The 16034-nt window shown below is 38.7% G+C and overlaps 2 protein-coding genes across 3 annotated transcripts; both read left to right on the top strand.

The window, feature by feature from the left end:
* Positions 1-271: 271 nt before the first annotated feature.
* Positions 272-9656, top strand: LOC104894306 (protein MODIFIER OF SNC1 1). Of its 2 annotated transcripts, none has more exons than XM_019249722.2 (11): positions 272-559; positions 2235-2296; positions 2882-2962; positions 3051-3095; positions 3215-3587; positions 3812-3914; positions 4500-4577; positions 4701-5943; positions 6014-6266; positions 6358-8918; positions 9380-9656. In XM_019249722.2, the coding sequence occupies exons 2-10, from the start codon at positions 2265-2267 to the stop codon at positions 8824-8826; spliced, it is 4677 nt and encodes a 1558-aa protein (XP_019105267.2). In that variant the 5' UTR covers positions 272-559; positions 2235-2264; the 3' UTR covers positions 8827-8918; positions 9380-9656. The 2 variants fall into 2 exon arrangements, with proteins under 2 accessions (XP_019105267.2, XP_010678811.2); XM_010680509.3 differs by having other exon boundaries at positions 9337-9656.
* Positions 9657-12154: 2498 nt separating this feature from the next.
* On the top strand, positions 12155-15793 carry LOC125497395 (50S ribosomal protein L27, chloroplastic). Its single transcript, XM_048644083.2, has 3 exons — positions 12155-12211; positions 15172-15273; positions 15341-15793. The coding sequence occupies exons 1-3, from the start codon at positions 12155-12157 to the stop codon at positions 15521-15523; spliced, it is 342 nt and encodes a 113-aa protein (XP_048500040.1). The 3' UTR covers positions 15524-15793.
* The last annotated feature ends 241 nt before the right edge of the window (positions 15794-16034 follow it).

Raw genomic sequence — 16034 nt, 5'->3', positions numbered from 1 at the left:
GCTATTGGATTGTACTTCAAATAAACTTAATTATGTATTCTCTTTTCAAATGAAATTAACGAGTAAATAAATTGTGTTTGCACACCGTACTTCATTGGTTTGCCTGATGCAACTAATACAACGTGTGTACTCAGTGTCTGTTTGGAATACGTGCTAAATAGATATTTCACCATTTAAGGCTAACGGATTACAAATATCACAATTATACTATTTTGGGGCGCCGTGCGCGTAGGCGCGCGGAGCAACAACTAGTCTTAACAAAGAGAGAAGTACTAAAGAAGAAAGAAAAAAACCCGTCAAAACAAAAAATAGGACACACAAACAAAAGAAGAAGTCTCTAACCCTAACCCTCGATTACAATTTACAATTTTCTCTCTCTAGATTCATCTATTTCAGCCTTTTCATCGAAATTAAAAGTTGAATACGCAATTTCGAATTTCCAGCATCAAATTCCTTCATCGAATTTGCGGAACAGATAATACGAGTGAGAGAAGAAGATTGCGCGCAAATTAAACTGTTTCTACGAGATCGGAAACTTCGATCTTCTATATATTTGAAGGTTTGTTTGATATTAATTTTGATTTTGAGTTTTAAGGTCATAAATTTTGATCTTACACAGATTTTAGTAAGAATTCATTTTTTTTTGGTAAGTTCGAAAAATTAAAAATTCTGGGGGCTCAGTTGAACTCACTGAATCTTCAATAATACGCCAATGTGAAGTACTGTGTACTGTGTATGTAGTTTAGCAGATGATTTTTGGTGTAAGGAAATTAGGGTTTTTTTTACATATTTGTGAGGTTTGATTTTCAATGGTAAAAATTTGTTTGAATTGTTCATCAGGAATTGATTTATTATGTGTTTTTATGCATACATTAGCGAAGGAGGGACCAAGAGTCTGATGATCGTCGAAATTTAACTTATAGTTTAGGGATTGCTCTTGAGATTTTATGCAAATGCTTCTTTGTGCTATATGTTGGGACTAATATAGAAATGGTATGGAAATTTTGTGGAAGTGTCCTGTGTTCAAATTATTGAGTTATGCAAAATTACTTATCGTTTGTGTTTATCTCTTTAAATTGCTGTGTTGACTTGTAAATTTAATTTTAGGGTTTAGGAATTTTGAATCTTTTGAGAGTTTAGAAGTTAGAAATCAGTAGCATTGACTTGAGTTGATGGTGAAGTGTGTAGGAATATATTGTTGATATATCAGGATTCAGGAATAATTAGCAATAGCCCGATCTTGTGATTTTGCTTTTCTGCGATTATACATGGCAATTGCTTCTCTAATACTCGGATACGTTGCTTCTTTAACCCCTAAACCCTTTCCCTTTCCTTTGATTAGTTTTTCTTGTGTCCATATGGCAATGCTAGTCATGCTGCATTGCTGTGCTTGGGCCCAAATCTGGCTTGCTTGACACCAATGTAATATATATTAGAATATCTCGATTGACTAAAATATATAATTTTTTTCATTAAAATGATGTTGTTACTTTTATTATGGGTTTTTGGCAATACTTATTCTTAATTGTTATATCTATCCATTAAATATAGTCTTTCATTTTTTTAAAATGGTATTGATTTGTAAGTTATGACAGAATATAACTTTTGTTCGCTGCTAAGAGTGCTGAGTTTTTATACTTTTTGCTTGTCTTTCATGGTTCTTACGGAGTTACAGCTATCTATAGCATTTTTTCTATTTTTGGCTATACTTTTCTCTCTCTTTTCTACAATCTTCATCTTTGTTATTCTCTTTGCCATTGCTCCTTGTGCCACATGGATGAGATCTTGTGCCCTAGGTTGATTTTTATTAGAAATTAGTATCGAACTTCATTTCCCCCCCCCCCCCCCTTCATTTTGAAGCTTTGACCGAACAAACTAGTGAGGAGGTAGATAATTTTCCCCTATAGTAAAGTGGAAGCCAAGTATGTCAGCTGCATTAGTTTAGATTTGGTTTTTTTTCGACTTTGTTTTATTTATTTATTTTGTGTGAAAAAAAGTAAATCCTAAAGGTGCATTGCTACACTCTTTATATTAGATATGTATATCTAATGTTTCATGCAAATGATTTAAGCGCCTATTTAATATTCTTGTGTAGAAAATTCCATTGTACTCTGACGACTCTGATGGCTTTCTTACTTGCGTGATGATATATACTGTAGTCATGTACATATGAATTCTATTCTTTCTGTAAAGCTGTTCATGGAGCTTTTGTTTTTATCTATATTATGTGATAGGTTGGATGACCTTGCAATTGGCACCTAGCTATGGCATCAAGTACGGTAACTGGAGACAGAAGGTATGATAGGCATCTATATATATATCTATATCCATATATATGTAGAAGTATATTATTTATATTCTTATTCATATATCTATTAGAACTTTATGCATGGACATATGTATAGGTCAACATCTAGATTTTGGCTTCATCTAGATTTTAGAAATGGCGTACCAGACACTCGGACCCATACCTGTATTGGGTACTCGCACCCGTGTCTATGTAACATAGGTAGCAATATCCTGTCCCTTTGTGCACTATTAGTTCGGTTGATAGTTTGAAAGGTTTGTGTAAATGTGAATTAAAAGGAGTGTAAGTCAGCCAATCCCATGGTTTTATTTTGTATCTTGATCAATCAGAGATAGTTGGTATGAATGTCGTATATGGACTAAGTCAGGAGTTGGCTCTGCTGTTAGTTTGTGGTGAGATCTGTGTACACAATGTCGTTTATGTTAGTCCGGGAAGTGGCTCAGAGGCTTTAAGGTTAGATTAAGGTTATTTCAACAGGGTTTCTCTTGCATATGCATCATTTTCTTGACTTGCAGAATGTGAAGTAGTACATATACCTAATAGAACTGCTTATTACTATGACTTGCTACTCAGATTGGCTTCTACAAGAAGAGGGGGCATGACTGTCTTGGGAAAAGTTGCTGTTCCGAAGCCTATAAATTTACCTAGTCAAAGGTTCTTGTCTCCTGATCTCGTCTTTAGAGTGCCTACTTGGCTACTTGATCTTCTCAAATTTTCTTATGTTTATATTTGAATGGTCAAGGTTGGAGAATCATGGTTTGGACCCCAATGTTGAAATTGTTCCCAAGTAAGTAGTTTTAGCTGTATTTACTCATATTTTCTGATTTATCATCTCTCTGCTCTCATGCTTTAATTTCAAGTTCAAGCAACAAGTCTGACGGAGCTTTATCTGCTACAAAAATACAGGGGTACTCTCAGTTGGGGGAGCCGGCCATCATCAGCTGGATCAAATGCATGGGGTACCTCTGCATTGTCACCAACTACCGATGGTAGTAGTTCCTCACCCAGTCACTTGCTAGGTCGTCCTTCTTCAGGCGGTGGCACTCGACCTTCAACTGCTGGGAGTGACAGAGCTCATGATTCTAATGTCAATGTCTGGGGTTCGAATTCAAGGCCGTCATCAGCCTCAGGGGTTTTGGCATCCAATCATGCTTCAGCAGCATCATCACGCCCTCGCAGTGCTGATAATAGACCTGGTAGCTCGCATTTATCTCGTTTTGCTGAACCTGCACCAGAAGGATCTGGGGTGTGGGGTGCAACAGGAGCTGCAGAACGAATGGTATGCTTATTTAACAAACTTCCCTACATGAACTGTTTTTATGAAAAGAGAATGCATAAATCAGATAGTTGTGGTGTGTTTCAACATAGTTATGTTAACTCAAAAAGTTAATCGCTTCTTGATGATTGCATTATTTTTGCTTCTTGTTGGGCCTCCAGTTGCTCTTGATATTATTGGTTTTTGTGCGGTAACCTGATTGTTTTCTTATGTGTTTTGATATGCAGGGGGTTGTTTCCTCTGCAAAGGACGGGTTCTCCTTGAGTACTGGAGATTTTCCAACGCTTGGTTCAGAGAAAGATGAATCTAAAATGAACATGGAGCCCTTAGGTGCTCATGCTTGCTTGTAGAAACTTTACGCGCAATTCTTATTTGATATAGCTAGCTAACTCTTCCTGGGTTATTGCCTGTCTTTTTACCTCTATTGCTTCTAGGAAGGGAATTTAGGTTTCTCTTCTTGTTCTGTTTAATTCTGCCTTTTTTTCAAAATGCAAAGAAATTATTCAAGTGTAGCTAGTGCTAAACTGGGTGGTGGGTGTATCCTGTTGGTAGTTGCAAGAGGTCGTCACTTCCCCCCCCCCCCCCCCCCCCCCCCCCCCCCCCCCCCCCCCCCCCCCCCCCCCCCCCCCCCCCCCCCCCCCTAATTAATCCATAACTTCTTTAACTATTTTTCTTTATGTCTTTCCTTTCTGCATCTCTCTTATCCATCATTTGGTTGGTGCAAGAATAATCATTCAGTTGATTTCTAGCCAAATTAACTCTAATAGCTAGTTGTCAGTTGTTATAATTTCAAGAAACTAATCTATTTTTATCTAAACAAATTCTGCCTTAAAGTATGTTTTTACTTGTAATTTTGAATACTATTTTCTAATTGGTGATCCGCAATTTACTTACGGTTTATATCATATGGGACAGATCATGCTTCTCACGGACGTCCTGGCTCTTCTGGTGGAGTGAGAACCATGGCAGATAGTAGAGGGATTGCCCATGGTGGTTAGTTAATTTGCATATATTTTATTTCTTATGTTGGCCCATCTTATGTGTTACTTGCTTTGGTCTTATCAACTACCTTTCGGATAAAGTAATGTCTGTTCTACTTTTTCCCTTTCATCTCAGATGATGTTTTCAGAAACTCAGATGTTAAAGGTAATTCTTGGAGGAAAGATAGTCCTCCATTTGTTGAAGATGGGCCTCGACCTAGCATGGAAAGGTGGCATGGAGAACCTCACCTGCATCCAAATCCTAACATGGCTCCTCCTCATTACGAATCTTGGCGTGGTGCCCAACCAGTTAACCCTCCTGGCGGTGTTTGGTATAGGGGGCCTCCTGGTCCTCCTTATGGTGGCCCTGTACCTCCTGGTGGCTTCCCTATGGAGCCATTTCCTTATTATCACCCTCAGGTTCCGGCTCCTGGTCTGGGGAGCTCTCAGCCACTTCCTCCCGGTGCTGGCCATCATGGACATCATCCTAATAATGGGGATAGGCCACATATGCCTCATGTCCCACACTTGCATCCCGGTATGCCTATGAGGCCTGGGTTTTATCCCGGCCCTGTTCCTTACGATGGTTATTACAGACCTCCAATGGGATTTTGTAATCCCAATGAAAGAGATTTGCCATTTATGGGAATGCCAGTTGGACCTCCTGTTTATGGTAGACATGCAAACCAGAATGCTCCTGATCTTAATAATGCCCATCCCAGATCACGGGAAGGCAGAGGGCCGGAGCAAGTAGAGCCTGGTCCTCCACATGATCCTCGTGGACACTACAAGGTCTTAGGGAACCCGAGTGATGGTTGGAATCCGAATGATGAAGAGAAGTGGGGACATAGAGTGACTAACAGTGGATTAGTTCGTGAGAAGGGGATTCTATCGAGGACACCGCTGCAGGAGAATGCCTGGGAAGATGATTACAAGAAGAATGAGGATATTCATTATGGCAAAAGTACAAGCATAGAAGTTTCTTCTCATTCATCTGATAAGAAATTTGCCTCTAATATTCATTCTAATATGAAGTTTCCTGAACGTTTGAGCAATATAGATGAAGCTCAGATGAGTCCTGCTATGGATGATGTAGCTCCTCCTCAAGATCATTCTTTGATACAAAAGATAGAAGGTTTAAATGCCAAGGCACGTGCAACTGGTGAGAAACAGGAGGGTTTCCATATTGAGGATTCAAATGATAGGGTACAAATGGTTGATGCCAAGAATCATCGATACGTAAATGAAGCTAATTCTGATGTTGTTCTGGAACGTCATTTTCCTACCGGAGTCCTTGTCCCCGTGTCCCGTTATAATGATGTTTCTGCTGCTGATAGAAGTCAAGAATCAGCAACTGCCAGCATGACAGCCGCCCCCAGGTTTTGCTGCGTTTTGCATGCATTCCTGAATTATAGTCTTGTTTTTGCTTGTCTGATTTTTAGTTTACAGGAGACCTGTACGCGGAGCACAAAGTAGAGGCAATCCTCATGCAAAAGGAAGGTTTAGTGGGCAGGAGGCTGAGGGATGGGGAATGAAATCTGATTCTCAATCCATGCTGGAAGCCAGTTCCAGATCTACTAATAATGATCAAGTAGAAGAACACAATGCAGCTGCTCAGACTGCGGAATTGTCGCGAACTAATGTTCAGGGGAAAGATGATGGAGAATCTGTTGTGTCAAGTATTGATGCTAGTGACATGCAGGTGCCTGATAATATTTACATTAATATCTTTGTTTTAAATGCCTTTCAAAGCACTCAGCCTCTCTAATGTGCTGGTGATTTGTATATTTTAGCGTGCTAAAATGAGAGAAATAGCAAAGCAACGTGCAATTCAGTTACAAAAGGAAGAGGAAGAACGAGTAAGAGAACAGAAGGCAAAGGCACGTGCCAAACTTGAAGAATTGAATAGACGTGGTGCTAATCAGGGTATGGAAAATCCAAATCAGAAGGAAACCTCTGCACCACCTGGTCATGTTTCAAAGAAGCAAGATCTTTCTGGAAATCAGCCTGAACCTGGTGTGGATGCTGATCACAGCACTGGGTCAAGTTCAGCTGCTTCCAATAATATCGCTCAGAATAATGTTAAAAGTGCTAGTAAATCTCTGGATTCTGCTGTTTCTTCTAGGCATCTGGTTGCAGAGCTCAAGAGAAGTGATGATCAGGAGGATTCCTTTTCCTCTCGGAACGCATTGCCAGCAGCTGATACTAATGTTGATGATGCTGTTAGTCACAGAACTGCACCTCAAGTTCGGGAAGTTAAGCAGAAGCGAGGCCACAAACAAAGGCAAAATGTTCCTCTTGAGAAGAATCCTGTACAAGACGCAATTCCTTCTGGCAGAACAGATATGCTCAAAGATCTCAAGGTTGCAAGTTCAGCTCAAGAAGTTACTGCTAATGTTGTTGATTCAGGGGTCAGAAAAGAGCAAGCTGAGTCACCTGTTACTGCTGCTGATATACCGGTTCAAAGAAAAAGAGTTAACAAGAGTGGGAAGAACAGGCACAAGGTAGAGGAGTTATCGACGGGTGTTTCTTTGTCTGTATCCCAGTTACAGGGTTCTGATCTTGCTCAAGCCAATCCTGAAAGTGGGGAGCAGTTTGGTTCTAGCTTGCAGGTTAATTCCATCTCTATGCAGTTGTCAGTAGATCCAAAAGATGCTATTCAATCCTCTGAAAATCACTCATCATTATTACGTGAAGATACTCATGTTAGAGTGAATAATGCCTCGAAGGCTCAACATCCTCGTAAGCCTAAAAGTTCTCAAAGTAATAGGTCATCAGAAAAAACTCAAAGCAATGATGCTGTTGTTTGGGCACCAGTTCGAACGCATAATAAACTTGAGGCCCCTGATGAACCCAGCCAGAAGGCTGCTGAACCTTTAGTTTCTTCAGCAGCAGGAGATAATTTAGTGCAAAATAGTTCCAGAACAAAAAGGGCTGAGATGGAAAGATATGTTCCTAAGCCTGTCGCCAAAGAGCTGGCACAGCAAGTAAGTATTCAGCAACCTTTATCTCCTTCCATTGTTCCAGCAGAAATTGATGGAAATGGTGGAAGAGAGAAAGCTTCTCATGGCACTGAGAAGGCAGGGGCTAGTACGGATACCAAACATGTGGATAGTAAGAATAGGCATCAGAGGGCTCAGGGATCGTGGCGTCAACGTTTTTCTGCTGAATCGTCTATCACAAGTTCCCAAGACAATTCTGCCTACACTAATAAAAATATTCAAACATCTAATGGATCTCATTCAACTGTTAAGTCTGATGAATCCTTTGTGAGGGGCAAACCAACTAGACTCGATGAATTCTCAGAGAAAGGACCACAAACCAGCATATCTGATGGGTGGGAGTGTGCGAATGATTCCAGCTTGAATTCATTGGCTGCAGCCACTGGTCTAAAGGACCAGATTCCAGCTGGAAGGGGGAAAAGGCATCCATATAAGGGGCAAAAAGGCAGTGGGAATTCTCAGAATTTTGATCACAAAGATTCAAATGTTGGTTTGACTGACCTGCAATGCTCTCATGTGGACGCAAAGCGAATGGAGAAGACAGTGTCCTCAAAAGAAAACCGAGCAGCTGGTGATCGCTCTGGGTCCCATTGGCAACCCAAAACGGGCTATGTAGCTGTTAATCAGCAAGGAAACAGGTCTCGAGGGAGTCAGAATACAATTGCTGAAGACAGCAAGGCTTTGAAAAGCGAGACTGGTCCTAATGCTGGTTTACATCCTTCATCACAACGCAATCAATCTGCTCCTAAAAATCCAGTGCCAGCACCTGAAAATAAAGGTGCAGTCGAAGCAAAACCCTTTATGGTATATCAAGAAGCTAAGCGTGATAAGAGAGTTGCTTCTGTTAAAGGGCGTCCTCATTTTCCTAGTCAAGAACCAGAAGCGTCAATAGGTGACTTTGAATCGGATTCATTTGGAGCAATGGATGGACACAATGAGCAGCGTCCTTTCTCTGGAAACCGCAAAAGTTCAAATCACAGTGGTCGGTTTAATAGAGGTCATGAACCTCGTGGAGATTGGAGCTCAGGAGCCCAAGAAAATAAGCAGCATTACTTGTCTGCTAACCGAGAGAGACAGAGGCAGAATTTACACTATGAGTACCAGCCTGTGGGACCACATAATGGCAGCAGTAGATCAAATGAGTCTGGGGTGCCAACAGAGAGTCAATCTGGGGCTTCAAAATTTCGGGAGAGGGGACAGAGTAATTCAAGGCGCGGCAGGGGGAATTTTCATGGGAGGCAAAGTGGTAATGAAGATTGATATCTGAACCTCGCATCCAGGATTGATATATTTCAATCTGATTCCTACTCATTCAGAGATCTAGCCGTAACGTCATCCTCCCTCTGCAGCAGGTAATATGTTATTTCATCAAATGGATTCTTTTATGGGTTTTTCTATGGGGTGCCACTATCTTGGAAAATTCATATATACCCTCACTTTTTTCAAAACCTTTACCGTATCCTGTAAGATACCGTCATCTCTCAGTTATTAGATTCCTTTCGTGAGATGTTTGATGTGTTCTAAAATCAGTTTTTTGGGGTTTGAATTTGCTTTTACTAGCTTATAATCTGTCATTAAGAGGGGATATATATGAACTTAAACCTATTTTTCCCCGCTTTAAAACAAATGAGATAAGTACTCGTATAGTCTCTCTCTATTCAAACTTTATTAACAAACGAACTACTGTAAGTTTTTCAAAAAGGTGATGGTATCATTGAAATTTTCAATAAATAGGACACTACATAAAACAACCCTTTCTATTTTACCTAGGCTGAGTATTGAAGTTTGGTGGTTGACTGCTCACCTCGAGCAGGTCGAATGGCTGCAGATGGTGCAGAGATGAATCTTTGGGTTAGCTGAAGCTGGGAGGTGCTTTCAGAGTATTTTCGTAATGGTATTTTGCTTTGTTTGATTTTTGTTTTGAAATGTATGCACGTAACTAGGGTAGGTCATGGTCATGGATTGTTTTGCGCGGTCGCTCCGGTAACTTTCACCATTTTTGGCTAATTGCCCTTGTATGTAGTAAATCCTTATTCCTGGTGACCAAATGACTGGCAATCTCCAATATGGAAATAGAAATTGTTCTCTGATTTCTCACTTGTGTAAAAGAACATCATGTTTTTCTTTACACTTACCACTAATCTTATTATGATCCTGTTAACAACTGTTCTGTGCTCCACTAATTATAATGAATGTAAACGTTAAAGACGAGAGATATTGTTGGACCCAAATTGCTTGGGTGTTGCATTGTTTCATCAAAGAAATAAATGGGAGTCCATTTGGAGAAAAACGGAAATTTGCTCAATCCTTACGTGACTTTCCGTGGTGTACCCTCCAATTTTTACATTTAACGGATACGAATAATTTTTCTTTTTACAACGGGAAATCGTACATTAATTAAATAGGAAGCACATTTTAATGCTAATACAATCAAATCTAAACCAAGTAAACAAACCTAAAGGAGCTGTACGAGCTCTGACAATTCCTAAAAAACAAAAATAAGCAAAATCGATAAGGAGGGCATCGTTGGTCAATGCTTGAAATGGTGGAGTCAAAATGTTGATGGCTGATGGCAACGGGAAAAGTGAGTGTTGGACAACGAACAACCAACGACGAGGGTTGTAGACTCATGATCTGATTAAGAGTCACGTTCCTTTGTGACTCGGTACTCTCTTTCAAGAGTAATTCATGTTTCTCCTTGAGATAGGAGAAATACATTGGAGTTCGCGTGCTAAAAGCCCCAGATACAATTGTGGTGTCGCTTAAAGATTTGAATTTGTCGAGGCGAGTACCAGAAAGATCAATGCCAAGCTTAAAAAGAGAGCTAAATAATTCAGCTCTCGAACACACCTCCGGTTTGTTAAACCGGAAAACAAAAGTCCTAACCATAAAAAATTATCATCGCCTTGTTCACGCGCACAATCCTCTTGATTCACCGTACCCCTCATCACAAATTCCAAAAAAACCACATATTCGACTTTGTCAAATCCCCATACCTTAATTTGTTGACAGGGGCCAAGTACAACAGATCGAGCAACTCTACAACTTATTTCTACGTTGTTAAGACAAGCCACACATATTAAGAACCCAACTAACATACTAACATTTACCCTACCTAGGGGAAAAACCAACAACTAGGGGGGACAGGAAGGGGAAGCCCATAGATCCGGGGGTAAGGGGAAAGGGTAGTCCGACACAAATAGGTGAGGGGAAAGGGGAAGGGGAGCCCAACGCAACCAGAGGGGAAGGGGAATGGGAATCCCGACAAATAACAGGGGAAAACAGGAGACGGGGAAACCTAACAAACTTTAAGGAAGAGACCATGGATATGGGGGAGGGGAAACCGAGGCACTACAGGGAAAGGATACGGAAACCTAAAAACACCGGGGAAATGGGATGAGATCGACGCAACGACACGACTGTGGGGGTGGGGGAAATCAGTTGCGACACTAAGTGGTGGGGGGAAAACAACAGCAACACGACGGCGGGGGTGGGGGAAAAACAACAACGACAATACGGGGTACACGATGGCGCCACGACAGGGTGGGGAAAAGACCAGTGACACTACGAAAGTGGGGGACCTACGCAACGGCGGGGATGGGAAAACACCAATGAACCTTGCCGGAGGACACCTGGACCATAAAAGAAAAATAACGAAAAGGCTAGGCTCGACTATCGACATAAAAGGAGCCCAAGGTGGCTCACGCGGCAGTCGAGCCCGCTAGTGTTGGGGGTGTGCAGAGAGTGTGTTTAGGGTTTTGGGGTAGAGGAACTTTTAGAGAGAGAAAGTATAGTTATATTTCAAGGCTTATTGCTACCTTGTTCATATTAGTAGTTGCAACAGATTGATCCGCTCATTTGTCGATGTACCATCTTAACTATTGATATCTGTAATTATATATTAGTAAAAACTACGAAAAATTAATATGCTAAAAGTGAAATTAAAGTCAAGTTGCTGCGATTAATACGGGACAAAAGGAGTAATAATTTTTGTAGAAGGTCATAAAGAATGGAGACCTATCAAATTCGATCGTGGAAAAGATGGTGACTTAATTTTGTTTATTACATTCCTTTTTATAGCATTATTAAGTAGACATAATATTTAAAATATTAAAATTGTTGTATTTAGTTAGTAACATTTGAGTGGAATTTCCGTTGGCTTTTAATTTCAATCATGTGGTCAAATAGTCAACAAAGTGTTCTGTAAATGGCTTTTCGTTGGTTGAGAAAGCAACATTTGTTTATTATATTTATTTGTCACTAATGACTAAACAATCAATTCCAATAACTAATGGTGTTGGCGTCACCTCCTGCCTAGAGGTTATAGGTACGAGTATCACCACCTGAAAGAGAAACTCCAATTTCCCCTTCTTGACTTCTTGCAAGAGACTTCAACTTATCTATCTATGAAAAAAATAACTAATTTACCAATTTTTATAAAAATAGTTCGTCAAACCAACCAAGTAAAATAGTTAACTTGAAATTGTCAAATGTCCCTAATTTGACCATGCCGGGAAAATGTAATTTCGATTGTTGTGGGACATAATAACTGAAAAGTGTCTGATGACTTCAATTGCAGCAACTAGAAATGCTACAGTACATGCGTAAATTTCACAGAGATGATCAATCAGCTATTCTAGAAAAGGTACATTTCCTCTTCAATTTGGTTTTGGTAATCCAAAATGATTTAGAGTCGGCATGTAGACCTTTTCATTTGGTATATGCTTTTGAAAAGTGAGAAAAGATGTGCATTACCTTCATTGAAGAGACCAATTCCTGCTGCTTGATGCTACTCTGTACTCTCTATGGTCTTGAAATTATAAATAGAGAGATGAGAGTGGGGGAAAAGAACATAATAAACTTGTATCCAATCTATTCGAGATTAAACATTGTAACATACAAGGCTTAATATATGCATACACATCAAGTCTACTGACAAAAAAATGAAAAAAATAAGGAAATATAAATTGACATAGTGGGTAAATCAAGCCTTTTGACTTTTTTTTAAGAGAAAAATCAATTCATTAATAAAAAGTCATATGACATCTACAAAAGCAATCGAATATATCAAATACAAAACAAAATGAATTAAATAAAATATTCCTTCATCAAAACTAGTAAACTACTATCGTTGAATAGATCTTGCATTGTGGGGCATCTCTCGCACTTATAATTGGCATATTCAACTTTTTTGGAGGGACTGTCTGACGAATTGTTGTAGCCGCGAGGACGACATCCATCTTATTCAATTGATTTTATCCAATAAAACGAGAAGTTTTGCAATCCCATACAATCCTTTACCAATGAATCAACTTTACAATAATCCATAAATTTATATTCTAGGATAAAAAATAAAAACAAACAAAAAACAACTCAAAACCCAAACTAATCTCACAAAGGAGAATAATATATCCAATGGAATGGAATAAATTATCTCACAAAGGAGAAAAATAGATCCAATTAAATGGAAAAATAATCTCACAATGGTGGAAAAAATCCAATTGAATGGAATGAATAATCCCTCAAAGGAGAATAATAGATCCAATACAATGGAAAGAATAATCTCACAAAGGAGAATAGAAGGGATATTTATGAAAAACCCTAAAAAAAACAATAACCATCAACTTAAAGGTTGGTGGTAGCCCCAAAAGCTATGAAAAAGTTGGAGAAAACAAGAAGAGAAGAAAGGGGGGTTAGGGTTTTTTTTGGAGAAGGAGAGAGGGAGAGATCAGCTCTCTCTTAGGAACTTAAGCCTTTTGACCTTAACGAACTACCGAACAAACTTTTTATCAACTCTTCATCAATGCTAGCTTTCAGCTGGATGATCTCTCATTATATCTACAGTACTTGGGAACTTGTGCTTGTGTATAAAACCTTATCGCTTGTATTTGTTCATTTACACCCATTCCACTTCATTTTGAGTTAGAAAGAAGATTACTAGACAAAGTGCATACTTGTTCCTTTTTGGCATGTACAAATTTGTAAAGGAACATGATCTTCGGTTACATAAACTTACATTGAATTGCATTTTCCCACAATTTAACCGTCATAAATTTAGGTAACATCAACTTGGAAGACGATATTAGTGGTTCAATCAGTGTCAATGTTTTACTAACTTTCATAAAAAAAAAAAAATTAAAAAAAATCTAGTTTTTACGATTTGATTCAGTGCCTTAATATCTATTAGTGTTTCTTAATTATATTAGTTCAATGATAGGAAAACACCATTCTGACCTTTGATCTTAAATGGAGATCAAAATTTTGTGATCAGTTGAGTAAAGTAATAGGAGCATACTTGAACTCTTGAAGATTAATCAATTCGAAATATGATTTAGGGTCCGTTTACATTAACTGAACTGAACTGAATTGAATATTTTATGATAGAGAGGAATTGGGTTAAGAACTGAACTGAATTAAATGGAGCTGAACTGAACTGAATTAAATGGAGCTGAACTGAACTGAACTAAACTGAATTGAAATTAAGCTGAAGTAAACAGGCCCTTAGTGTCCATATTATGTACCCGAGTTTCCATTTCTACCAGTAAACCATTTTGAATTATGTGGAGTAGTCGTCTAAACACTCTGCATAAAGTAATAATTATGTTCCATATATTTTTTGAGAGAAAATCGGGTAAGTAATATTAACGAATAACGAGTAAAATTATCCATCTCTGCTATGTTTATTATGTTCCATATATTTTTTTATTATGCTTCGGTTACATAATCGTTTTGTCTAATCTTTGTTATGAACATTGAAGATCACATTGGGTATGTAAGAGTAGTTTATTTCACCATGTCACAGTTTTCGAAAGTGAGTGATAGCACAGTTGGTTTAGATCATTCCTCTCATGTCGTCCCAGTACAAGGTCATGGGATTGATTCTTATCCCCTTTATGGCTCTCCAAACATTTTTTAAAAAAACGCCATAGTTTCTTAAGAACTATTTCAAGTGCTACAGTATGTCTGATTCTATCATCTTTGGCCACCATGCAAATTCAATGTGTTTATTAAGTAATTCTCTGCAACAACGATGAACTCCCTGCTCAATGAAAATTTCACACTAAGTACACCTTTGGGTCGGCAGCCTGAGACCGAGTGGAAGCACCGAAGCACCAGAATTCATTAAATTTTAGTGTTGCAAAGGTGTTGCTTGGTTTGCTGTCTTGGACTGTGTAAAACTGTTTACATCAAGGATTCATGGATGTACAGAAGGTCATTTAGTACTGATTTAGTCAATATGTATTATGTGGGTGTCCTGTCGCGAGGTGAGAACTGAGATTGTCTAATAATAAAATCCTGTTAACATGGCAAAAAGATGGTTTACATGATAGTTCCTGGTGCTAAGTAGTTGCAAACTATTTGCAATATATGATAAATAGCAAATAACCCACCTGAACTCCTTTGTACTTTAATATCTCAATTAGACAAAAAATAAAAGAACACTCGTCAACTAGTAATCAAGCTTATAAATAGTACGGTTAAAATTTTCAATCTTTGTGTTTGTATCAAAGTTCATTTATGCGTCTAAATTCTAAAATATGCACTCGATAGTCATTTGAATAGATGCCACAAATCTTGATATCTTCTATTTCATGCTCATTTCAGTTCCATCCCGGGAAGAATGTTGGACTAGGCAAGGATCATACACTCTTCGCTCTCATTGATGGATTAGTGAAATTTGAGAAGTATGGTCCTGACAAGAAAAAGGTCAGTTTCCAGTAAGTTCTAGTAACAATTTAATATCTTCAAATAACTGACATGGAAGTTGTCACAGGTGAGTGTTTATCCACGTGAAGTGGTGCCTGAAAATCCCAACAGTTACAGAGCAAGGAAAAGAGAGAATTTCAGGCTACAGCGCGAGAAGAAGAAGGCAAGAAGGGAAGGATGGTCGGTTCAACCACAACTAGTCATGGCATCTGCTGCTGTTGAAAATGCTGAGGAGAATCCAGTCTGCTGATGAGCAAGATCTTTATAAGCTTTGTTTTGCCTCGTTCTTCCCGCTATTTGGCTGAGTTTTTAGTTTTGTTAATGTAATCAAGTTGTTCACAACCTTTAATATTTACCAGCATTATATATATTGTAGATCATTTGCACAGAAAGCAGTTCTGTACAATTGTTTGTGAGTAGCTGCAAGATTTTGTCAAATTCTAATTTGGAAGGCACTTTCAACTGACTGCTAACTTGCTAAGAGTTATCAGAGCATTGTTTCAAAGATGTGTGAAATTTTTGTATGTTACAGAGGTTCATAAAATTTTTACTGTCATGTTTATCTGCTTGTGACATCCCTCACCTAACCTTGTTATTTTTTTTTTTCGTAAATTAAAGTATGTCAGCTCACAAATCTGTTGCGTCTTTTTTTCAGTTCATATTGCCAAACAATTTAAGATGTAAGATATGAGTTTCCACTTGCATCACAAGCAACGTTAAGTCATGTTCACAAAACAAATTCAGTTGCAAGAAGTAACGAT

Source organism: Beta vulgaris, chromosome 5 (genome assembly GCF_026745355.1).
Source record: "Beta vulgaris subsp. vulgaris cultivar EL10 chromosome 5, EL10.2, whole genome shotgun sequence".
Lineage (NCBI taxonomy): Eukaryota > Viridiplantae > Streptophyta > Magnoliopsida > Caryophyllales > Amaranthaceae > Beta > Beta vulgaris.
The sequence above is the reverse complement of the archived record's forward strand: the minus strand, read 5'-3'. Positions and strand labels throughout refer to the sequence as shown.